Source organism: Idiotropiscis lumnitzeri, chromosome 2, assembly GCF_059441095.1.
Source record: "Idiotropiscis lumnitzeri isolate Australia: NSW breed Sydney's pygmy pipehorse chromosome 2, RoL_Ilum_1.0, whole genome shotgun sequence".
Taxonomy (NCBI): domain Eukaryota; kingdom Metazoa; phylum Chordata; class Actinopteri; order Syngnathiformes; family Syngnathidae; genus Idiotropiscis; species Idiotropiscis lumnitzeri.
In genome coordinates this window covers 24,618,368-24,643,781 of record NC_142392.1, presented here as the reverse complement: position 1 = coordinate 24,643,781, position 25,414 = coordinate 24,618,368, and the positions used below count along the sequence as shown (strand labels likewise).

General features: G+C 42.9%; 4 protein-coding genes across 4 annotated transcripts in view; 3 read left to right on the top strand and 1 right to left on the bottom strand.

The window, feature by feature from the left end:
* Positions 1 to 25,414, bottom strand: part of LOC148342055 (uncharacterized) — a 458,829-nt gene that overhangs the window by 254,758 nt on the left and 178,657 nt on the right. The window lies entirely within an intron of this gene.
* LOC148342057 (uncharacterized) overlaps positions 1 to 25,414 on the top strand; it is a 219,647-nt gene that overhangs the window by 54,692 nt on the left and 139,541 nt on the right. The window lies entirely within an intron of this gene.
* Positions 2,878 to 8,391, top strand: LOC148342064 (uncharacterized). The gene is made up of 2 exons (XM_088288417.1): positions 2,878 to 3,276; positions 4,994 to 8,391. The coding sequence occupies exons 1-2, from the start codon at positions 3,153 to 3,155 to the stop codon at positions 6,322 to 6,324; spliced, it is 1,455 nt and encodes a 484-aa protein (XP_088144543.1). The 5' UTR covers positions 2,878 to 3,152; the 3' UTR covers positions 6,325 to 8,391.
* On the top strand, positions 10,183 to 20,464 carry LOC148342063 (uncharacterized). Its single transcript, XM_088288665.1, has 2 exons — positions 10,183 to 10,364; positions 18,704 to 20,464. The coding sequence occupies exons 1-2, from the start codon at positions 10,241 to 10,243 to the stop codon at positions 20,092 to 20,094; spliced, it is 1,515 nt and encodes a 504-aa protein (XP_088144791.1). The 5' UTR covers positions 10,183 to 10,240; the 3' UTR covers positions 20,095 to 20,464.

Below are 25,414 nucleotides of genomic sequence, written 5' to 3'. Positions count from 1 at the left end.
AAACCGGAAAGAGTCACAGACAAGCCCGTGAAATTGAAAACCTACAACAATCAGCCAATAAAAACAAAGGGATGTTGTAGGCTAAAAGTGACAGCAAAGGGAAGACAACACAAATTAACGTTCACAATTGTTCCAAGTGGACTGGAGTCAATCCTGAGAGACAAGACATCTGAAGATCTTGGATTGATAAAAAGAATTTACCAAATCAACAGCAAGGATGTCAATAAGAACAACAAAGTGTTGCAGAGTGAAGGTAGTAAGAGTATAGTGAACAAATACTTTTCTGTCTTCAAAGGACAAGGGACGCTACCTTGTCCTTACAAAATACAGCTCAAGGAAGATGCTAAACCTGTAGTACATGCCCCGAGAAGAGTTCCAGCCCCTCTCAAAGATAGATTAAAAAAGGAACTGTGCAGAATGACACCAATAAGAGTCAGAGAGAAAATGTAAGAACCCACCGACTGGGTAAATTCCATCACGTGTGTTAAAAAGAGGAACTCCCCAGAGTTACGTGTTTGCCTCGACCCCAAAGATCTGAATGAAAACATGATAAGAGAACATTATCAGATTCCCAAGCGTGAAGAAATCCTGAGTGACATGGCAGGTGCTAAGTACTTTAGCAAATTAGATGCATCGCATGGATTTTGGCAGCTGAAGCTGGACACTGAAAGCAGCAGGTACACCACCTTCAACACACCATTTGGGCGTTTCTGTTTTCTGAGACTGCCATTTGGCATAAAGTCTGCGCCTGAGTTCTTTCACAGAGCTATGGAGTCAATCATAGAAGGTCTGGAAGGAACCCGTGTGTACATTGATGATTTGGTTGTTTGGGGAAACACGGAACAAGAACACAATGAGAGACTCGAGGAACTGCTACAAAGAGTTAAAATGAATGGATTTAAACAAAAACGAGAGAAATCTCTCATCTCGTTGCACACTTGAGTACAATGTCAATAAAGGGATGTCTGATTTCTGAAATGTCTGTTTGGAGTTACAGAATTGACACAGCAGATGGAGTAGTGCCAGACAGAACCAAAGTGCAAGCAATACAAGACATGCCAGCTCCAACTGAGAAAAAAGGACTTCTGCGAGCAATGGGGATGATAAACTTCCGGGGCAAGTTCATTCCAAACCTCTCTTCAAGAACAAAGTCCCTAAGTTTGCTGCTGCATCACAACGTAGTCTTTGAGTGGACAACAAAACATGACGAAGAATGGCAAGATCTAAAGAGAACTGTGACAGCTGAGCCAGTCCTTGCCTACTTTGATCCATCAAAACCAACCAAAATTTCCACGCTTGCGTCGAAAGATGGGCTAGGTGCCGTACGGCTGCAAAAGGCGAGAGATACATGTCAACCTGTAGCCTATGCATCCAGGTCAATGTCAGAGACTGAAAAACGCAATGCTCAGATCGAAAAGGAGTCACTGGGTCTAGTGTTTGGATTTGGCAAATTTCACACGTATGTTTATGGACTGCCCACGTTCATAGCAGAGACTGATCATAAGCCACTGATTTAAACTAGGAAGAAAAATCTCAATGACATGACGCCCAGAATTCAACGCATGATGATGACATTGCAGCGCTATGATTTTGAGCTAACTTACACGCCTGGAAAATACATAGTGCTTGCTGATGCGTTATCCCGAGCGCCGCACCCTAACAGTGACATCAAGGACTGCGTTACGGCGGAGGAGGCTGAGGCTCACATCAACATGGTCACAGCCGCACTTCCTGCTACTGACGCTATGCTGCAACAAATTGTTGCAGAGACGGCTATGGACGCAGTCTTGAACAAAGTGTCACAATGTATGAACAATGGATGGTCAAAAGGGAACTGCCCTCAGTTTTACCCGATGAGAGCGGAGTTGTGCATGGCGGACGGCCTCCTGCTGAGGACGGACAGGATTGTAGTTCCACAAGCTATGCACAAGGACATGCTTCAGCGTCTTCACAAAGGACACCTGGGAGTAGAGAAATGTAAGAGAAGAGCACGAGAAGCCATCTACTGGCCGGGCATTAACAAAGACAGAGAAGAAATGATTAAAAAATGCCAAGTTTGCCAAAAACATCAACACAAACAAGTCAAAGAGCCAATGCTGGTAGCTGACCTTCCCACAACTCCCTGGCAGAAGGTAGGCACTGATTTGTTTCATATAAGAGAACATTATCAGATTCCCAAGCATGAAGAAGTCCTGAGTGACATGGCAGGTGCTAAGTACTTCAAATTAGATGCATCGTATGGATTTTGGTATTCATAAATGTGTTTGGTTTGCTTTTGAAATAAAGATTTTACAAAAAACGTATGAGTAAATATTTATCATCTCATCAATATTTGCACAACAGAGTACTGAGTTTCGAGATCCTCACAATAATAATTCTCAAAATTATATTTCTTATCAATTTAGCTTAGTTAAGGGATATTTTATTGACAATCTAACATCACGATACAAAGACAGAAAAAAAATTGGTGGTCGGGGGGAGCGAATCTTTTTCTTCTTGGTAGAGGCCGGCGTGAAATAATTGAGAAGCACTGCTAGTATATGCAGACATTATATTCAAACAATCTTGCAGCCCGAGTGAACCGCAGCATCGGTCAGAGAATCGTAAACGTCCCACTGCTGGAGCAGCAAAGGCTTCTCGGGGCATAGGCGGAAGTGACGCGAGAGATGACTCACCAATGTGGCGTGAATTTAGTTATTTTGTTAATTTTTTTAATCAACCGAAATAAAATATTATATAAAAAATATATATATTAAAATAGAACAGCCAGGTGTAAAAACAAACACAGAAGCAAAGAAATATATTTGAAAAATACGCGCTTAAAGCATGACGTCATTAGCAAGCGCGCAGCTTCCGCAAGACATCCACATCCACCGACCCGTCCACATCGGAACAAAAACAGTCCACCGCTAAATTCTTCTGGTTTAGTGTGGAACTGACTGTAATTTTCTCAAAGGATGTCCAGTGCTACTCTAAAGGACTACGACATATTTCATTAAGTCTTTGTGTCCCGATAACCTCATCTTCGCTCGTTGATCCTTTTCGGCGTAGTTAGCTTAGCTTGTTAGCTAGCTAGCCGCTAACGAAAAGAGGCACATGACTCATCGCCAAGCAGAGATCAAGTGCGGATTTTTTGGAATTATCATTTGAAAATGTGTGAAAAATCTACACCCCAGTACAAAGAGGAACTTCGTGGAATAAAAGAAGAGAACGAGCAACATTTTCAACTGCTGGGCGAAGTTTGCAACCAGCCTCGTGTTGTGCTACACGGAGCAGGTTTGTCCACGTCTTACTCTCATTTGCTTTGTCAAGAACGACTTTCTATCGTTAGAAATGTGCATCACAACATTAAGTTGTTTGGGGACATGCGTTCACGGTTATTGCCATTTTATTTTTAAATGTTGCCTTTTACTTGTCGGTTTGCTGAACATTTGTTTATGCCAAATGAAATCAGTGCAGAAAATAAATGCCAAAGAATAAGCAATATTGGGGGGTGAACTCCATGTTTTTCCCAGTATAAAATTTGAACTCATTTAACATTTTACATTTTCTGGTATTTATATCTTGTTCAAGCAATTTCTCCCGGAAGGAATTCTGCCTGACTCTAAAAATGTGCACACTGCGGCGAATACATCAATGGCGGTTGATCAATGTTAGTGGATAAAACACAAAATATTAAGTTTTTAAAAAAAATCAAGAACGTAATGGTCTTATTCATTTATTAAGTTTGTACTGGCTTCGTCGGGTGAGAGTCAATGAACCTCCGGTGGCTCTGCACTGTTTTGTGCACATGTGCGTAGTTTCACCCCATCCAATCATTTAAAATACATTTAATGCATCCATCCAGGGTTGCACGGATCTCATCAGTGAACAAGCGCATGCTGCAAGGAATGCATCTGCATCTTTGTCTGACTATGGGCTTAAAAAGGGAGAACGTCACAACCCCCTTTTCTACCAACAAGTCCAGGAACATTTAGTTCCTGGTAATAAAGTTCCTGTGGCTCAGGTGGTTTGCATCTCTCCCACAACTCATAGTTCTTGATAATTTATCCAAATGACAATGATGATGTATCAGTGGGAGGTCTTGTGTTACTTTGTTACTCATTACTGACACCCTATGGCTGTTAAGCATCATTGCAGTTACAAAATAATTCAGGGAACTCTTAAAATATTATGGTGTATCTTAGTCTAATTTGAATATGTATTGGATAACTTTAATATAAACAGTCATTATTCAAATATGTCAACATGAAAGTCAGAGTGAAAGTGTTGTTGCTTAATGCTTATGTGTAGGGATTTTGTCTCTTCAAACATAATCTTTTTTAAATTTGATTTAGAAACAGAAATTTTATTTAAAAAAAGTAAAAAGGGGAATGTCGGAATATACTAGCAGGATAAATGTCATTTTGGGTAAAAAAAACAAACAAACGTAAATCATGCAATAAATAGCCACTCTAATTCCAGGGCCCCTTTAATTCTTTTCGGGATCCAGATTATAATGGAAGCAAAAAGTACCCACGATGAAACTATCTCTAAATGCAAAATGAAATAATTGTAAACATATTTCACTTGAAGGATTCCTATTTTATCGATGTCATTATGTTGCGATGGCCCCCAGTGGTCTGCATCAATATGTTAGGGTCCCACAACAGGTGTTCCATCAGACGCACACAATAGCCTGTGTGTGCTAACTTCAGCTCGCTTCCAGAAACGTCTGTGTCTAATTCAGGAATGAAATCGGGCATCAGCCGCAAGGTGCTTCCTTTTTAAATGCTCGTTTATCACTGTTGTGCGGCTAATGGGAGGCTTACATCATAGGACGTAATTTTGGGAAATGTCCCCATGGTCCGGTCCAAGTTGGGGTCGCACGCATTGCTCCGTATGCGGCAGGCACAAGTCAAGGTAGCACGGTAGAAACAATATAAGACAAAGTCGCCGCATGAGCTTTGACTTGACCAAACCAAATGTGTGTTTGTCTTTTTGTGTCCTGCAGACGTCAGTGAAGACGATCTCCGTTCTGTGAAAGAGGAGCCAGACTTGACTCACATCAAAAAGGAGGAGGAGGAGGCGGAGATCAACAAGTCACCAGTGAACGTTGTCCCTATAAAGACTGAAGATGAAAACAAGGATGAGAGTGAGGACAACAGAGGGGCGGAGCCTACAAGCAGCAGTTCAAGTCGTCACGTGACAACAGAAGGTGATGAAGACCACTGGGGGCCATCACAAGCACATAATGAGGACACATTATCAGATGCTCATGACGATGATGATACTAATGATGATGATGATGATGGGCAAGCTAAAAGTGAAAGGGCATGTCACACTGACTCATTCACTTCAAAGCTGTCTTTAAAAGGGCACAGAAAAACACACAGTGGTGAAAAACCTTTTTCTTGTTCAGTTAGTGGGAAATGCTTCTCTCGAAAGTTTGATTTAACAATCCACACAAGAATGCACAGTGGCGAAAAACCTTTTTCCTGCTCGGTTTGTGGCAAAAGGTTCTCTGTAAAGTCACATTTAACAAGGCACACAAGAACGCACAGTAGAGAAAAACATTTTTCCTGCTCAGTTTGCGGAAAAGGTTTCTCTCAAAAGGCAAGGTTCATAGCACACAAAAGAATACACAGTGGAGGAAAACCATTTTCTTGCTCGGTTTGTGGCAAAAGCTTCCTGCATAAGTCAACGTTTACAATCCACACAAGAACACACACTGGAGAAAAACCTTTTTCCTGCTCAGTTTGTGGAAAATGCTTCTCTCAAAAGGGAAATTTAACAGAACACACAAGAACACACAGTGGTGAAAAACCTTTTTCCTGCTCAGTTTGTGGCAAAAGCTTTTCTCTAAAGTTCCGATTAACAGAGCATGCAAGAACACACACTGAAGAACCTCTTTCTTGCTCATTTTGTGGTAAAATCTTCTCCCATAAGTCACATTTAACAGAACACACAAGAACACACAGTGGTGAAAATCCTTTTTCCTGCTCAGTTTGCGGAAAAAGTTTCTCTCAAAAGGCAAGTTTAACAAGACACACAAGAACTCACAGTGGAGAAAAACCTTTTTCCTGCTCAGTTTGTGGAAAATGCTTCTCTGAAAAGTCAACGTTAACAAGACACACAAGAACACACAGTGGAGAAAAACCTTTTTCCTGCTCAGTATGTGGAAAATGCTTCTCTGAAAAGTCACATTTACGATACCACACAAGAACACACAGTGGAGATAAGCCATTCAGTTGCAGCGTTTGTGCTAAAAAATTCACCACTAAACAGCAGGCTGAGAGACACGATTGTGATGGAGAGAATATAGGGCTGGGCAATATGACCTAAAATCAATATCGCAATAAAATGAGCAATTTTACCTCGATAACGATGAATCACGATAAATTTCCGCCCGTGGACCAAAATCAAAATAAATGCAGGAAATACATAATAACTGTTTTCTTTATTGACCAAGTGGTACACATTACTTTCAATGGAAAATAAAAGTACAAAAATCATGTGTAGAAGCCTTCCAAATATCTTACTTTGCATGACTTGAACAATGTCACAAAGAACAGGAGAAAAAGGGTACTTCTCGCAAAATCTTCTCTGCAAATAGATTGTGCCAAGATGCTGTAATGCCATGTGCAAAGGCGCTAGTCGCCTGTAAACAAAATGCTAAATAAAATGAAACAAAATGTCAATGGAATGCCAATGCCAAATAAACAAGTGTACTTCATCAGGAAAATGTGCGGTCTCGAGTACTCCGGTGCGCAGTTGCCACTTGTCGACAATGTAATGCACAGTCAGGCTCAAACAGGGGTCCATGTTGCGACTCGACCACAAGTCGGATGTGGATACAAAACGCTTGACATGTCTCCGCTCCCGTCCCGATGTTGTCCATATCGGGAAATACGGTTTGCAACAAATATTTTCGTACCTCTTGTTGTTTTATGAGGCGTTTAAATCTTGTGCGCACTGTCGCTCGAGGAGCTACATCTTTAGCAATGTGCTAGGCCAGTGTTTTTCAACCTTTTTTGAGCCAAGGCACATTTCTTTCATTGAAAAAATCCCGCGGCACACTACCAGCTGAAAATGTGAAAAAAAGTGTTTTTTTAACATTGAAAAATGACCTATTAAAAGTCTTGAATATGAATCAAATCAACAAAGAATAAAGTATCGTAAAATCTTTCACATTATTCTCAGTGTGAAACCTGTGCCTGTTTGGATGAACACAGAGCTGATATATTGGCAGGAATCAAAGTATTAATTCCTCTGCCACGAGTGAGACTTTTTTTTATTTAGCCACAAGTTCAGCGACGTGGTAGCTAGCTTTAAGGGCTCTCTCGCTTACCTTTGCGGTTTTTCTCATGAAAGTTGCTTGTTTCTCCGTGTGTTCACTCAGGCCAACAAAATACGCCACATTTTTGTTTTGAAGTAAAGGGCGTTTCGTTTGGAGATGGCGTTTAAGCGTGCTTGGGACCAGAGCGCCGTTGGAGAGCTTTTCACCACATACCAAGCACAACGGAGTCGGTGTCGTTGCATCTCCGGTAAAAGTAAATCCAGATGAAAGATAGCTTTCGCTGTATTGCCTCACGGCAGAAACTTTGCAGGACATCTTTGCTTTTTTTTTTTTTTACCTCCACTCATACTAGGGCCTTCATCTATGTCTGGGTTTTGTCCAGGGTCCAGTTCAGAGTCAGCATTTTTTTCTCTTCAAAAACATATCCATTACTTTAACCGTCGTTCTGTTATCCACTTTTTTCATTCTGCTATCCACTTCTCGCTTGTCTCCAAGCACAAGGCAATTCACTACCTGCTGCCGCCGCCTACTGGTTTGGAAGAGTACTACATTTTACTACTTAACTCTACAGGCGCTAGACCGCACAGGTACACAAATTGAATAATTTCCCACGGCACACCTGACAATATCTCACGGCACACTGGTGTGCCGCGGCACAGTGGTTGAAAAACACTGTGCTAGGCTATCGCGTCCACCTCTTAGACGTTCTCTCGTATGGTGTTGCCTCCGTTATGGGCTGTTGTCACTGGTCCAACCTTGCTTCTCACTTTGAACTTTTAGCACAAGCTCCAAGTCAACAGCGTGGTTGTGTTGTGGGTGGTGAAAAAGAAAAGGTTGGACGCGCTGTTTCAGGTGCTTACGACGCACTTTGTAGTTCGTGTTCTTTTGCTCAAACATCGTCTTTTTGGAACCCAAAACATTTCTTAACGACAGATGTCGGAATTTCTTTTCGGGACAAGCGCGACAGGAACAATTTCAACGAACATTACGTCGTCTTCAGCCGTGTCAGCTGCTTCTGGATTTGAATCGACAGCTATGACCGCGTCGTCAGTTTTCTTTCTTGTTCAGCTGGGTGGAGTCACGTGACTACAGCCGCTCAAGCCGTCTTACAGGGGCATGAACATAGCTGCAGACTAAAAGGACTTCTTTTTTTTTTTAAACACCGAATTAACCGACATGGGCAAAATTATTTTATTAAATTTCGATCACGGTAAATTTTCGGTTTATTGCCCAGCCCTACGAGAATAGCAGCGATCCTTGAAGCTTAAAAAGACAAAAAAAAAAACCTGAAGGAACTGACTCTTCGTGGTAAGATGTAAATGTGATTTAGAAAATATGATATATTGAATTTTCAAAGCTCTTTTATTGACACAAGGCCAATGTGATCAGTGCATTGTGTCTGAGTGATGATGATTTTTTTGTGTTTACATCAAACATTTAAATGAAATTAATTGCCTTTGCCTGGAACAACATTTGTTAACGATATGCTTTTCGGTTGTCTTTTAAATCGTACCTAATGGAAAAGGTGTGAGAAGAAACTGGGCTTATGAAATCGGTTCCTTCCACAATCATCAATAAAATCACTTGTTCCACTTGCTCACCTGGCCTTCATTACGCTGTGTGAAAAGGTGAAAAACTGAACTCAAAGTTGAACTATAAAAAGAACAAAAAGAGAAACGCAAATAGTCTCAGTTTCTCTCAAAGGTTTTGGTATGTCAGGAGTTGGCAACTTGATGGCGACTGGAGTCGGCGTTTATTTGTCACCACGGACGAGATGATTCGCATCACCCTGTTTGTTGCTGCTGCTGTCTGAATTGGACCCTGGAGGTCACCTGCCAGCATCCCTGAATTTCACCGGCGGATATTCAGCTATCCCACGTCTGACCCCAAATTGTTGTGGAATTTTCAGCAGTTAGGGAAGATCAATGAGATAGTCTGGAAAATAAATTGTCTTTTGGGTCAGTCTGCTGAGTGATCTCAATGGGTGCGTGGGAAGATACTGATGCACACAGGAAGATGAAGATTTATTTGACAGTAACTGTGTAATCTTAAAACAAAAAGATATTTTTTCTGCGTTGAGCCTACTTATCAGTCAAGGTCGTGTTGTTTTGGCTTCACAAAGAATCCTCTCGTACAAGAAGCGAAAGGCACTTTCTTCAAAAGCAGGTGGCCACAATAAATAGCAAAAACCTTACTTGCTAAATAATTTTCCATAATATTAAGATTGAACAAAATAGTGACACAAATATTGAAAAAGTAAATACAGTCACGAGTAAACATTGAATACTAAATTATTACTAAAACAGTTCAATGAATCTTGAAATAAATAATGAATCACCGTAGTTTAATGAATACTGAAACGAATAATGAAATATTTAAGTTATTTAAGTTATAAACATTGAAATCATTTTTTAAGACTCTAACATTTAGAGAATAAAACAGTGATGTATTTTAATTTAAAATTCGCAACCACGTCGCTGGCGAAAAACCCTGTAAAGAGGCAAATATGTTGACAAAAAGTTTCATTTTATCATGTCAACTGTTAATAATAGAGAAATACATTTGGAATACTGTCCAACCAACAACATGGTGTCAGATGTGAAAACAAAACCAGCAACAAAAGTAAAATTCAATACATCTCTCAAGTTCATATTTGGGAACTAAAATGTTTGTTCATGTGCATCTTAGGTTTTTCTCTATGTTTAGAAGAAGATAACAATGATTTGCATCGCAAATGGCGACATCTGTCGGTGAGTTGGTGACAGTGCTCCACACAGCCAGCAGCCAATCATATCACAGCGGGGTGTGTCCTGTTCTTCCGCTTTCGTGACGAACAGACTGCCATTTTCTCGAAGGAAAAAAACGACGCCATCTTTCATTCGTCTCGTCGAACAAAGAGAAGCTCACGCGTTATCGCCAAGCAAAGACCAAGTGCGGATTTGTTGAGATTGGCGTTTGAAAATGTGTGCTAGAACGACACCCAAGTACAAAGAGGAACTTTGTGAAATAAAAGAAGAGAACGAGCAACATCTTCAACTGCTGGACGAAGTTTGCAACCAGCTTCGTGTTGTGCCACACAAAGCAGGTTTGTACACGTTTTACTCTCATTTGCTTTGTAAAGAACGACTTTCTATCGTTAAAAATATGCATCACAACATTAAGTTGTTTGGGGGAATGCGTTCAAGGTTATTGCCGTTTTATTTTTAATTATTGCCTTTTACTTGCAGGTCTGCTGAACATTTGTTTATGCCAAATGAAATCAGTGCAGAAAATGGATGCCAAAGAATAACCAATAGTGGGGGGGTAAACTCCGTGTTTTTTTTCCCCATTTTAAAATTCGAACTGATTGTTTAACATTTTACATATTCCGGTATTTATATGTTGCTAAAGAAATTAAGTTTGTCATGTCATCATGTTTCAAAACTATGCTGACAGATGTAGTGTATTTTTATATCCACACTGATAAAAATTTTGGGGCTGATCTACTTAGAAAATGTAAGGTAACCTTTTGCATCACACATTTATGTTTATAAAGCAAGGACAGTGCTTTTTTCATCTACTTAATTTCTTGTGCATAAGAAATCGGTTTTGTAAAGTCTACTTAATTTTACATGTCAAGTTAGTTTCAATTTTGCAAGTGAAGTCAACTTAATTCTGCAAGTTTGTTAACTACATTACTTCAGTAAATGCAACCTAACTATTCAAGTTAACTTGCTTGCAAAGTTAAGTAGACTTTACTTGCGAAAATAAAACTAACCTGACTTGCAAAGTTAAGTGGATTTTACTTGCAAATCTAATTTCTTCCACACAAGAAATGAAGTAGCCTTTACAAAACAATCCTTGCACTATCTACATAAAAATGTGATGCAAAAAGTTACCTTACATTTAGTAAGTAGATCAAGCACACCATTTTGTGTCATGCTGGGTCTACTTTAAATATTAAGTATGTGACACCTGTTGGGCAATCATCCACTGATCACTCAAAATATGTTTCCAAGGCCAAGGGTCAACATGACTATGAATGAATTCCAACAACTGATTAATCAAATAATTGGTAACAATTAAATTATAAACTATTTTTGTAAAGGACAAACAGGCAATCATTAGTTGCGGCCCCAACACTACACCATGAACAACATGTGTCAAACCATGCATGTATAATTTTGTGACTTAATTCAAAACACAACTTGGAATTTCTTGAGTTTATATAAGCATATTTATTTGACAAGAAAATATTTTTTGTTATGAACAGTGAGGGTGAAGGTAAGACGTGGCAAAGTTAAATACATTGAAAGGACATGTTCATTCATAATCGATGTTTGTCTAAAAAATTAAGTCTCCTAATATCCGTTCATCTAACACCAACCAAACATCCATTCTATGCTTGTGGACGTTTTTATTAAATTCTGTTAAAAATAATTATAATTTTGTCACCTTTTAAATAGAGAAATCTAAGATCATAAAAGAATGAATGCATGTTCCGTGGAATCTGATTTGTCAACACGGAAAAGCCCTGAGTGATGAAAACGTGAACATATGGTTCAGGAACAGGTCTCTTTGACGGCAAAAGTCTGACTATGGTAAACAATTGATAATTAGACCTCAATGAAGTGATTGTGCATTTGAAAAAGTCCATATCTTGACTGTGAAAAGCTAAAGTGAGAAACTAGGATTAACTATTTGGCAAACACTAGAACGTATTCAGTCTCGAGGAAGACTGAATGCAGTAAAATTGCAATAAGGAGAACAACAAACCAGCCCAGTGTGTTACAATGTCCTGGAAACAAAGTTTGGGATTGCCCCTGAGGGTGAAATTCCTCTCTGAACTCCTCCTTTTTGGCTCGGCAGCAACTCATGAAACAGGGAAACTGATAAGAGATACAATTTTGTTGAAACAGAACATGCAAGGTTAAAGGTCATGCAAAACGAAAAAAAAAAAAACATCTAATGTTCCATACTTCAATTTGGGGACGGATGGACTACGGTAATTCAAATTAATGGAACAACATTTTGAGATGGAAATGACAGGAATATGATGAATTATGAGGGGACTTTTGATATACAGTGAACCCTCGGTTATCGCGGTTAATGGGGACCGAGACCACCCGCGAAAACTGAAAATCCGCGAAGTAGCGGCGCACTTTCAAAAATGCTTAAAAAAAAGTGCGAAGTAGCGGCGCACCTTCAAAAATGCTTAAAAAAAATAAATAAATATATATATATATATATATATATATATATATATATATATATATATATATATATATACGGGTAGAGAGAGAGAGAGTGAAATTCATGTTATAACAAAAAACAAAACAAATTATTATTAAAACTTATTTTATATTCCTCAGCCATTATTTTTGTATTTATTTAATTACTTCGACTTTTACCTGCTGATACGCCGTCCGGTGTGCCCTGTGAAATGAAAGGTGGCATTCTTCATTTATTTATTTATTCATTTATTCATTCATAACTGACAGCCTCGCGCTCCGCTCATGCCCGGGCGGAAGTTGTTCCTCTTCGGCTTAACTGCCACGCACGCCAGCCGGTCTCCTCCGGAGCTCTCGCACGGTCCCGAGCGAAGCGAAATGTCGCCGCGCTCGTGCCCGGGTGGAAGGTGCTCCTCTTCGGCTTACTGTGACGCGAGCATGCCCTTCTCCTCCGGAGCTTCCATTCGGTTAAACTTGGGGGCCGCTTGGCACCGCGCGAGTGCCCGGGCGGAAGGTGATCCTCTCCGGCTTAACTGCCGCACGCCGGCCGGAGCTCTGATACGGTCCGAACCGCGCGAAACGTCGACACCAATCGTGTCCGGGGGAACGTGCTCTTCTTCGTCCACTCTCCTCATCGCCCACGCTCTTCTTCGACGCACGCCAGCCGTCTAACCGCTCCAGCGCCCCCTCGTGCCGCTCGGCGAAACTACAATGCCCCCGAATATTTTTTAGACCCGCGAAGCACTGAAGCGCGAAGTAGCGAGGGTTCACTGTACAGTAAATTGATATAAATTAAATTAGATATTTTTAGTCTGCGCATAATCCACTTCAAAGAATACTGACTCATTGGTTGAGGAAAACGGGGTTATACAGTGAACCCCCGCTACTTCGCGGTTCACCTTTCGCGGGTTCAGTGCTTTGCGGGTCTAAAAAATATTCGGGGGCATTGTAGTTTCGCCGAGCGGCACAAGGGGGCATTGAAGCGGTTAGACGGCCGGCGTGCGCCGAAGAGGAGAGTGGACGAAGAAGAGAGTGGACGAAGAAGAGCAGGTTCCCCCGGACACGATTGGTGGCGACGGACACGATCGGGGGCGACGTTTCGGACCGTACCCGAGCTGCGGCCGGCGTGCGTGGCAGTTAAGCCGAAGAGAAACAACTTCCGCCCGGGCACTCGCGCGGCGACATTTTGCTTCGTTCGGGGCCGTGCGTGAGCTCCGAAGGAGACCGGCCGGCGTGCGTGGTAGTTAAGCCGAATAGGAGCACCTTCCGCCCGGGTACCGGCGGAGCGCGAGGCTGTCAGTTATGAATGAATAAATAAATAAATGAAGAATGCCACCTTTCATTTCACTGTCATGATCCGTGCCTGTCATGCCGCGTGTGTTTTTGTTTTTTCAGCTGTGTGGGCGTTCCTCCAGCGATCGTCTCGCGCCATGTCGTCAGCTGCTGCGAGACGCGCTGATTACACTGACTATATTGTGATTATAAATATCTTTGTATCACCACCTTTTTTCCCGGGTCTGCGTTTGGAGAGTCCTGTTCAATCCTCCAGTTCTGCTGGAGGATCATAACCTTCACAGGGCACACCGGACGGCGTACCAGCAGGTAAAAGTCGAAGTAATTAAATAAATACAAAAAGAAGTAATTGAATAAATACAAAAATAATGGCTGGGGAATAAAAAAATAATAAGTTTTAATCATAATTAGTTTTTTGTTATAACATGAATTTCACTCTCTCTCTACCAGTATATATATATATATATATATATATATGATTTTTTTTAAGCATTTTTGAAGGTGTGCCGCTACTTTGCACCTATATATATATATATATATATATATATATAGGTGCGAAGTATATATTTACACGGTGTTTTTTTTGTTTTGTTTTGTTTTTTTAAGGTGCGACGCTACTTTGCGGATTTTCAGTTTTCGCGGGTGGTCTCTGTCCCCATTAACCGCGATAACCGGGGGTTCACTGTATTAGTTCAGTGGTTCTCGATTATTTCCTGTCACGCCCCCCCATACCAAGAAGAAAATAGATTTGCGCCCCCCCACCACAATTGTTTTTACATTTCGTACTAATGTACATGTTCTTTGTATTATAAATGTTAGATTGTCAATAAAATATCCCTTAACAAAGACAAATTGATTAAAAAAATCTATCATTTTGAGAACGACTATTGTGAGGATCTCGAAACTCAGCACTCTGTGGTGCGAATATTGATGGGATGATAAATATTTACTATACGTTTTTGTTTAGTTTTTTTTAACTTTATTAACATGAACAAACCAAACAGTTATTAATACGTACATAATATAGAAAAGACAAAAAGCCAGGGGGATTTCAAACAAAAATTCTGTATAAATAACATAAAGCAACAGTTTTAATTTGTTGACTATACATTTTTTTTTATGTTTACAATCTGTTTGACGTCAAACCACTTCGTTGTGATGACGTCAGCCATTTCCGTGTTCCAGCCTGAGAGCGTCTGCTAAAGTGCTAACGTAGCCATCGTCTTATTTTGTTTGGATACGTAATGGTTGCAATACAACATTTCTGTTCGTAGCTGCTGGCTCTCCGCCCGAACGCGGTTTGAGTCAGACTTCTTTTCAAAGTTGAGCGTCCATCGATGCAATTAATTTTAGCGATTAGCGCGCTTAGCGCCTCCTTGCTCGCTCTGCTGCGGCGCAAGATAGCTTGGCGCGGGGCATTTAAGGAGCGGCGAAAGAAATCACTTCCGGGTCAACGAGCGACGGGGCGCCGCTTTTTTTTTGTTAATCAATACTGCGTGAACTCGGGGCACAAACAGCTTTGACGAGCTCAAACTCGCGTTGTCTGAGATCACCTTTTTCGGTCCCAAAACCATGCAAATCATGTTCCCCAGGGTCCCACGTGCCCCCCTCAGCATCACTGGTGTAGCACAATACAAGGCTGCTTGCAAACTTCATCCAGCAGTTGAAGATGTTGCTCGTACTCTTCTTTTATTCCACAAAGTTCCTCTTTGTACTTGGGTGTCGTTCCTGCACACATTTTCAAACGCCAATCTCAACAAATCCGCACTTGATCTCTACTTGGCGATAACTCGTGTGCTTCTCTTTGTTCGACGAGATGAAAGAAAGATGGCATAGTTTTTTTAGAGCAGCGCTGAATGGATTTCCTACGTGAAAACTGCAGTCTGTTCTGCACTAAAGCGGAAGAATAGAACACACCCCGCTGTGATATGATTGGCTGCTGGCTATGTGGAGCTCTGTCATCAACTCACGCGCCCCCCTTAGCATCGCACCACGCCCCACTATTTGAGAATCACTGTATTAGTTAGTTAAAAAAGAAGAGCTAAATTATAGTTGACGTGTTCATGGGGATTGAATATGAATCATAAACAGAAGACAAAACCAATTGGCATTGGCATTTGTAAAATATATGTAAAATATTAAGTTTGTGAGCTCTTATGGGAGACGGGGCGAGAGGCGAATGGATTGAAGCTTCCGCCAGTGACCCGTCCAATAGTGTCACCACCACACAGCTGTGCTGGTGGCCGTCCTCGAGGACGTGCGCCTCCCTGTTTCTGACATCATGCGGAACAGTCCGTCAATGAGAAACTGCTAATCAGTATGAGTCGAATCCCCGTTTTTGCATCGATGAAAGAAAATATTGTATTGGATGTAGAAAACGAATTGTTACACTCGCGGGTTCAGAGGGACAAGAGTGCTAATTCACCCGAAAAAGAAAAAAGAACATGGGAAAAATAAATAAAATAAAACAGGGGGAAGCAGTTAATGCAGCAGCCGACGCATGCAGCTCCCATTGCGTCTGCTCTTTCCGTTTCCCCTGCCACAGCAGGCTTGTTGTCCGCACCGGCCGGTCAACAAGGTCACGTAACAGAAGTAGGGGTGGTGGGTGGTTATAGACATGGGTTGTGAGTGGGACGTGCTCTTGCTGTGGGGTCACTGGGTGATGAGCGGTCCAAACCGAGCCACTTCCTGAAATGTACCATCCTGTGGTCCAGCGCCATGCCAGTCACAAAGAGCTCCACTAGCACGGGGGCGCCATCGCTACCCCCTCCTCCGACAACGCTTCTATGGCTTCCAAACGCACAGTTGACGCCTCAGCCCGATTGGGACCACATTCCACGATAGGGGTGCCCGCGGAGCCTCAGCATTCAAGGACCGGCAGGTCTTGGCATTCCGGTGACGATTGATGGACAACAGTTTTTGATGGTGGAACAAGATATTCCACGCTTTGCAAGCTTCTTCTCCATATCCCAGTGAGCAACAACACCGTCACGCGTGTGGGACTCTTGAGATTGGCCGAGTCACTGCCGTGGACCGAACCCGCACCTGTGAAACAAACACTGGAATTCGAGTGGGACTGAATTTGACTGTGCACACCCGGCGGGGAAGCATATGTTGTCCTCCGTTCCAGTAGACTGGGCAGCTCTGAGACCAGGGTCTCCATCCTCCCGCAGCTGGTCCGTCTTGTTCCTGCTCTGGTCTGCGTGGTGTAGCCGCCTCCACCCATTCAAACCACCAATTGGTCCTTTGCATTGAACACTGAGTTATGATGATTTGGTTTATCAGAATGCATTCACCCAATTTCGAGAGTCAGAACTGCATCTTGCATTAGGATTATGTATTTGTGATGTCTACCGGTGCTGCCTCGCATGTGTGCCTTGCCCCAGAGCAGAGGAAACTGTTTGAATTGTCTCTGTTTGCTGAGCCACAAATCACATTAACTATCGGTGCGCATCATCATACTAAAGATTTCGGCCCATTGGTGAAGACTTTTGGCAGAGTTAATTTCAGATGTAGAAACTCCGTCACTAGCAGGGTGTGGTGTTTCAGCACCCATTCCGAATTCTTCTGTTACGGAACATTTTCCGAATTTCTTGACAGTATGGTAGACAGTGAATGGGTCACTCTGAAGCGAAAGCTCTGTTTGCGTCTCTGCCAGAGGGGTTGTGGACCCGGGGTCTGACTGATGTTGTGCTCTGCTCCACAGCTTCTCCAATTTGTTTTTGCTATATCTGCAAAAGTTTTTATATTATCGCGAAAGAAATTAAGTTTGTCATGTCATCATGTTTCAAAACTATGCTTACGGGTTTATAGAAGGTCACAAAAACATGGACCTCTTAAACAGGAAAACGTGAGTTCAGCGGTAACAGGGTTGTGTCTATGCTGGCAGTTTAGCAGGAAGCAACAAAAACAGATGCACGTCTTGAACCGTGTTTGACAGGAAACCGTTTAGCTCGCATTTAACAAAAGTGTGACCCAAACATGTCTTGTAAGCTGAAACCGTTCGAACAACAGGAAGCGTGTGGACGGGTGTGATGAAGTCGAAGTGTTCATGTTTTTCCATTCTTTATGAGTTTGCATATACAAATTGCTTTGCTGTGCTTCAATAAAACGCCGCACAGGAGCGGGAACGCTTTTCTCTTTGCCGGACTGCTCCTCCTCAATCTTGGCTGGGTGATTCATTTGTGCAGGCTTGTCTCGTTTTTTTACAATAACTTCTCTGACATATCTTGTTCAAGCAATTCCTTCTGGAATGATTCAAACTGACTCTAAATACTCTGCACACTACGGCAAAAATATCAATGGCGGTTGATAAATTTTAGTGGATAAAACACAAAGGGTTAAGTTTTTTTTTAAAAATCAAGTACGTATTGGTCTTATTTATGAACTTTGTACTGGCTTACAATGGTCTTAAAAAGGGAACACGTCACAACCCCCTTTTCTACCAACAAGCCCAGGAACATTTAGTTCTATCTCGAAATGCAAAATGAAATACTTGTAAACATATTTCACTTGAAGGATTTCTTTTCTATCAATGACATTATGTTGCGATGGCCCCCAGTGGCCCCCATTAATAAGTTAGGGTCCTACAACAGGTGTTCCATCAGACGCACACAATAGCCTGTGTGTGCTAACTTCAGCTCGCTTCCATAAACGTCTGTGACTATGTCAGGAATTAAATCGGGCATCAGCCGCAATGTGCTTCCTTTTTAAATGCTCGTTTATCACTGTTGTGCTGCTAAAAGGAGGTTTACATCGTAGGACGTAATTTTGTGAAATGCCCCCATGGTCCGGTCCAAGTTGGGGTCGCACGCATTGCTCCGTGTGCGGCAGGCACAAGTCAAGGTAGCACGGTAGAAACAATATAACTTGACTTGACTTGACCAAACCAAATGTGTGTTTGTCTTTTTGTGTCCTGCAGACGTCAGACAAAATGATCTCCGTTCTGTGAAAGAGGAGCCAGACTTGACTCACATCAAAAAGGAGGAGGAGGAGATCAACAAGTCACCACTGAACGGTGTCCCTATAAAGACTGAAGATGAAAACAAGGGTGAGCGTGAGGACAACAGAGGGGCGGAGCCTACAAGCAGCAACTCAAGTCATCACGTGACAACAGAAGGTGACGAAGACCACTGGGGGCCATCACAAGCACAAAATGAGGACACATTATCATGCTCTCCTGATAATGATGATGACGATGATGGGCAAGCCAAAGGTGAAAGGGCATGTCACACTGACTCATTAACTTCAAAGTTGTCTTTAAAACCGCACACAAGAACACACAGTGGAGAAAAACCCTTTTCCTGCTCAGTTTGTGGCAAGAGTTTCTCTCGAAAGTCAAGTTTAAAAAGGCACGCAAGAACACACAGTGGAGAAAACCCTTTTTCTTGCTCAGTTTGTGGCAAAATCTTCTCTCAAAACGCAACGTTAACAAGTCACACAAGAACACACAGTGGAGAAAAACCTTTTTCCTGCTCAGTTTGTGGCAAAGGATTCTCTCAAAAGTCTCATTTAACAATCCACACAAGAACACACAGTGGAGAAAAACCCTTTTCCTGCTCAGTTTGTGGCAAGAGTTTCTCTCAAAAGTCGCTTTTAACAATCCACGCAAGAACACACAGTGGAGAAAAACCCTTTTCCTGCTCAGTTTGTGGCAAAGGATTCTCTCAAAAGGCACATTTAACAATCCACACAACAACACACAGTGGAGAAAAACCCTTTTCCTGCTCAGTTTGTGGCAAGAGTTTCTCTCGAAAGTCGCCTTTAACAATCCACACAAGTGCACACAGTGGAGAAAAACCCTTTTCCTGCTCAGTTTGTGGCAAGAGTTTCTCTCGAAAGTCGCTTTTAACAATCCACACAAGAACACACAGTGGAGAAAAACCCTTTTCCTGCTCAGTTTGTGGCAAAGGATTCTCTCAAAAGGCACATTTAACAATCCACACAACAACACACAGTGGAGAAAAACCCTTTTCCTGCTCAGTTTGTGGCAAAGGATTCTCTAAAAAGGCACATTTAACAAGGCACACAAGAACACACAGTGGTGAAAAACCTTTTTCCTGCTCAATTTGTGGCAAGAGTTTCTCTCGAAAGTCGCATTTAACAATCCACACAAGAAGACACAGTGGTGAAAAACCTTTTTCCTGCTCAGTTTGTGCCAAGAGTTTCTCTCAAAAGTCGCATTTACGAAGCCACACAAGAACACACAATGGAGACAAGCCATTCAGTTGCAGCGTTTGTGCTAAAAAATTCTTCACTAAACACGGTGCTGAGAGTCACAATTGTGCTGGTGAGAATAGCAGCGATCCTTGAAGCTTAAAAAAAAGAAAACAAAAAACTGAAGGAACTGACTCTTTGTGGTAAGATGTAAATTTTGATTTTGAATAAAATATGATAAATTTAATTTTGCTAAGCTTTTTTATTGACATTAAGCCAATGTGATCCGTGCCAGAAGAAGCAATGTGTCTGAGTGATGATTTGTTTTGGTGTTTACATCAAACATGTAAATAAAATTAATTGCCTTTGCCTGGAACAACATTTGTTAACATTATGCTTTTCAGTTGTGTTTTTAATCGTATTTAATGGAAAAGGTGTGAGAAGAAACTGTGCTTATGAAATCGTTGCCTTCCACAATCATCAATAAAAATCACTTGTTCCACTTGCTCAACTGGCCTTCATTACGCCGTGTGAAAAGGTGAAAAACTAAACTAGAAGTTGAACTATAAAAAGAACAAAGCTCACCCCTATGCTTGGAAGGGGGGTGGTGACTATCCAAGTGGGGGGACTATGCATGAACTTTCGGGTGTGGGTTGCCGCGGTACGCGACCCCTGCATCATAGGACTGGACTTTCTACGAACAGCCCAGTGCGTCCTTGACCTGGGGAGGAACACGTTGGCTTTTCCAGGAGGCCCCACAGTTGAAATGGTGCGCCCTACACAGCCTGAAAAGTCATTCCTTCCGACGTCGAGCGCAGCCATTGCACAGCAGGAGTCTGATCCCACCCATGAACCGCTGGCTCCTATGACTTATCCACCCACATCAGATGCCCACATTGATGAGCATTCCTCTCCCCCGGCCCCGTGGTCCATGACAGGTGGAGTGGACAGATTAACGGCAGTGCGTGAAGTGTGGAAGCGCAACGGTGATGGTTTAGAACCCAAGCAACAGGACGAGCTGTGGCAACTGTTGTGGGACTTTAAGGACATTTTTGCGCTGACAGAAGAGGAGGTGGGCAGAACAGACTTGGTGCAGCACGAAATTGACACGGGGTATGCACGACCTATCAAAGCACGCCCCCGCCGCCTTCCCCTAGCACATCAGGCAGATGCGGACAGCGCAATTGACGAGATGCTGAAAGCTGGTATCATTGAGCCATCTGACAACCCTTGGGCCTCAGGGGTTGTCAAGGTAAAAAAAAAAAAGACAGTGAAGAATAGGTTCTGTGTGGACTATAGACCCTTAAACAGCGTGACCAAGAAAGACTCCTATCCACTGCCCCGCATTGATGAGACTCTGGATCTGGTGTCTGGATCGTCCTGGTTCTCCTCATTAGACCTGCGCAGTGGATATTGGCAGGTGCCTCTCAGCTCGGAAATCAGGCCAAAGACTGCTTTCTGTACTGACAAGTGCTGCTTCATGAGAAGAGAGTTTGAGTTCCTGGGACACAAAGTTGGAAGGGAAGGCATTAGCACTTTGGAGAAGAACGTGCGAGTCGTGAGGGACTGGCCTACTCCCAGCAACCTGCGTGAACTGAAGAGCTTCCTTGGGCTGGCATCCTATTACAGGCGATTCGTGCGGGGTTTCTTATGTCTAGCTGCACCGCTTTTCCACCTGCAGCGGAAGGACACTGATTTTGACTGGACTTCCGAGTGCAGACGAGCCTTCAGCTCGCTAAAGAAGGTGCTGACGGAGGCACCCATTCTCGTCCCCCCAGACGCCAACCTGCCGTTTGTCCTGGACACTGATGCCAGCAATGTCGGAATAGGGACGGTTTTGAGTCAAGTGGGGCAGACGGGAAGAGAGTAGTGGCATACTTCAGCAAAACCTTGAATAAGGCTGAACGGCGTTATTGTGTCACACGAAGGGAACTGCTGGCAATTGTGAGAGCCATTAGCCATTTTCGATATTATCTGTCCTGTTTACCCTTCACTGTACGCACTGACCATGCGGCACTCCAGTGGCTATTGTCTTTTAAGGAGCCTGAAGGACAGATTGCACGCTGGCTTGAAGAACTGGCCCCATATGTCTTCCAAGTTGAGCACAGGGCAGGAAATCACCATGCCAACGCTGACGCTGTGTCTCGACGCCCTTGTGCACTTGCTGGCTGCCGCTTCTGCGAGAAGAGAGAGACCCGAGAGAAGAAACTTTGTGGTGATGAGCAAAGTCCCGCGCATGATCATGTCGACCCGTATGTAGGGAGGTGCAGGTTGTGGGGGCACCTGAATGGAGGAAGCAGCAGCAACAGGATGTTGACCTCCGACTTGTATTGCAGTGGGTCGAGTCGGGTCAAAACCCTGAGTGGGAGGAGGTCGCTGGACACTCGCATGCCACTAAAGGACTGTATTCAAAGATTGGGACTCTTCAAGTCAAGGATGGGGTGCTCCAGAGAGCTTGGAAGGAGCCTGCTACTGGGGAGGATAGATGGCAGGTGGTCGTCGCCAGGGCTCTGAGAGAGGCTGTGTTGAAAGCCTCTCATGGTCAGGACACTTTGGTGTGTTGAAAACACTTCGCAGACTCCGGCAAAGTTTCTATTGGGCTCAACTAAGGCGAGATGTTGAGGACTTTTGTCGCCGTTGTGACCTCTGCACCGCGCACAAGGGTCCACCAGGCCGGTCTCGTGCCCACCTCCAACAGCTAGCAGTGGGCGCTCCGATGGAGAGGATTGCGGTGGACATAATGGGCCCATTTCCACGCACTGACACAGGCAACCGTCATGTCCTAGCTATTTTACGAAATGGCCAGAAGCATATGCCATCCCCGACCAAGAAGCAGAGACTGTTGCAGATGTGTACAGGATTCCACCTTCCCTGCTCATGTTTGGGCGTGAGCTACGGACACCAGTGGAAATGGCTTTTGGCAGACCCCCTGATACACTAGCCGGGCCACCAGGACCGGAATATGCCAGGAGACTCCAAGACAGGTTGGAGTCAGCACATGTCTTTGCTTGCGACCATCTACAGAAGGCAGGTGTAAGGCAGAAAAGGAATTATGACATGAAGGCCAGAGGGATGGACTTTCAGGCTGGAGACCTGGTTTCGGTGTACAGCCCAAAAAGGAAAATGGGCAGGTGTCCTAAATTGGACAGGCACTGGGTGGGGCCGTGTGGAGTGCTGGAGAGAATAGGAGAGGTGGTGTATAGGGTGCAGCTGCCACCTGGTGGCAGACGGGTAGCCCTCCACAGAGACAGACTGGCCCTATATAGAGGTGGTGCCGTTCCACAGCAGCAGTCTGGGTCGCGGACACACTCACAGCAGGTTTCGACTTCCACCCCTCCAAGACGGCGGATTGTGCCTCCACTCTCACCCCCACAGGGCAGCTACTGTTGAGCACTCATCGCCTGATGCTACACTGGCTGTTCCGAGCGGACAGGCCTCGGGGCGGCCTCAGCGACAGAGGAGACCACCGGGTCACCTCAGTGACTTTGTTGAATGACGCCCTCGGGACGAGGTTCTTGATAAAGGGGAGGGCAGTGGAGCGACTTTGTAAATAGTTCAAGCGTTCTGTGTTTTCCTCTTTTCTGGGGAGGCTGTGAAGGCAGCGGGGAAGCGACGGGAGTGAATGTTATGTTGTTGTCGTTGTTGTTTTAGTTTTCTGATCGGCGTGGTTGCGGCCAACAGCAGCCGTTTCTGGCTTAAAAATAAAAGTGTTCGCTGATGGACAAATCGGCCTGATTTATTATACAACGTTACAATATTTTAGTTTTTCCAAGTTCCTTGTTTGCCTTTTGTTTTGTTTATTAAATACCCTTTAAGTTTCCCTCTCCTTGCTTCCCTGCTTTTGGGTGCTCTTCAACCTACTCCACAACTTGACACAAACATGTTGACATAAAGTATCACTTTATCACGTCAACTGTTAATAATAGGGAAATACATTTGGAAGACTGTCCAACCGACGACATGGTGGCAGATGTTTTCACAAAACCAGCAACAAAAGTAAAATTCAAGTTCATATTTGGGAGCTAAAATGTTTGTTAATGTGCATACGGTTTAAATCTTACGTTTTTCCTTTGTTTGGAAGGAGACAACAATTATTTGCATCGCAAATGGCGACATCTGTCGGTGAGTTGGTGACAGTGCTCCACAAAGTCATCAGCCAATCATATCACAGCGGGGTGTGTCCTGTTCTTCCGCTTTCGTGACGAACAGACTGCCATTTTCTCGAAGGAAAAAAACGACGCCATCTTTCATTCGTCTCGTCGAACAAAGAGAAGCTCACGAGTTATCGCCAAGCAGAGATCAAGTGCGGATTTGTTGAGATTGGCGTTTGAAAATGTGTGCAAGAACGACACCCAAGTACAAAGAGGAACTTTGTGGAATAAAAGAAGAGAACGAGCAACATCTTCAACTGCTGGACGAAGTTTGCAACCAGCCTCGTGTTGTGCTACACAAAGCAGGTTTGTACACGTCTTACTCTCATTTGCTTTGTAAAGAACGACTTTCTATCGTTAAAAATATGCATCACAACATTAAGTTGTTTGGGGAAATCGTTCAAGGTTATTAACGTTTTATTTTTAAATATTGCCTTTTACTTGTCGGTTTGCTGAACATTTGTTTATGCCAAATGAAATCAGTGCAGAAAATAAATGCCAAAGAATAACCAATAGTGGGGGGTAAACTCCATGTTTTTTCCCAGTATAAAATTTGAACTGATTATTTAACATTTTACATTTTCTGGTTTTTATATCTTGTTGAAGCAATTCCTTATGGAATGAATTCTACCTGACAATGGCTGTTGATAAATTTTAGTGCATAAAACACAAATTATTAAGTTCAAGTACGTATTGGTCTTATTTATTTATGAACTTTGTACTGGCGCAGTCGGGTGAGAGTCAATGAACCTCGATGGCCCTGCACAGTTTTGTGCACATGTGTATGGCAAGCCGTTTGAGCATTTATTCCATATCCTTGATATCACACATTTGTGTATTTCACTAGTGCGGTCTTTTCCAGCACTAGTAATACATTCAGCCACACTAGTGATGCCTTTGTCGTACATGTTGCACAGAAACTCTAACAAGTGACTCATTTTTAGCAACTAGTGAGTCTTTTGTTCAACTAGTGCTGGTAGAAGTCTAACTTGTGACACCTAGATGCGCACTAGTAGTGCCAAATTCCCAGCTAGTCATCTTTTTTATGCTCTAGTGGCCCACTGGACCAAACTAGTAATGTTCAAAGTATTACAAGCTAACAGGTAAGTCACAAAAGCGTCAACATGTTAACTAGTTAAACATGGATTATTCTAACATGTTAACTAGTGACTTATGATCGCATGCACTAGACAACTAGTTGGAAATTAAATACCCACTGGTTAACTAGTGAAAGATAAACATCAACTAGTTCACTAGTGAAAGTCCCTTGAAGTCTTGATATTTAACTAGTGAGTCTAAAAAAAATTACTTGTAAACTAGTGATG

Bases quoted from the DNA above. Each gene is read 5' to 3' on its own strand.
- LOC148342064 (XM_088288417.1), top strand. From the start codon at position 3,153: ATGTGTGAAAAATCTACACCCCAGTACAAAGAGGAACTTCGTGGAATA. The intron at 3,277-4,993 runs GTTTGTCCACGT...TGTGTCCTGCAG, and splicing joins TGTTGTGCTACACGGAGCAG to ACGTCAGTGAAGACGATCTC.
- LOC148342063 (XM_088288665.1), top strand. From the start codon at position 10,241: ATGTGTGCTAGAACGACACCCAAGTACAAAGAGGAACTTTGTGAAATA. The intron at 10,365-18,703 runs GTTTGTACACGT...TGTGTCCTGCAG, and splicing joins TGTTGTGCCACACAAAGCAG to ACGTCAGACAAAATGATCTC.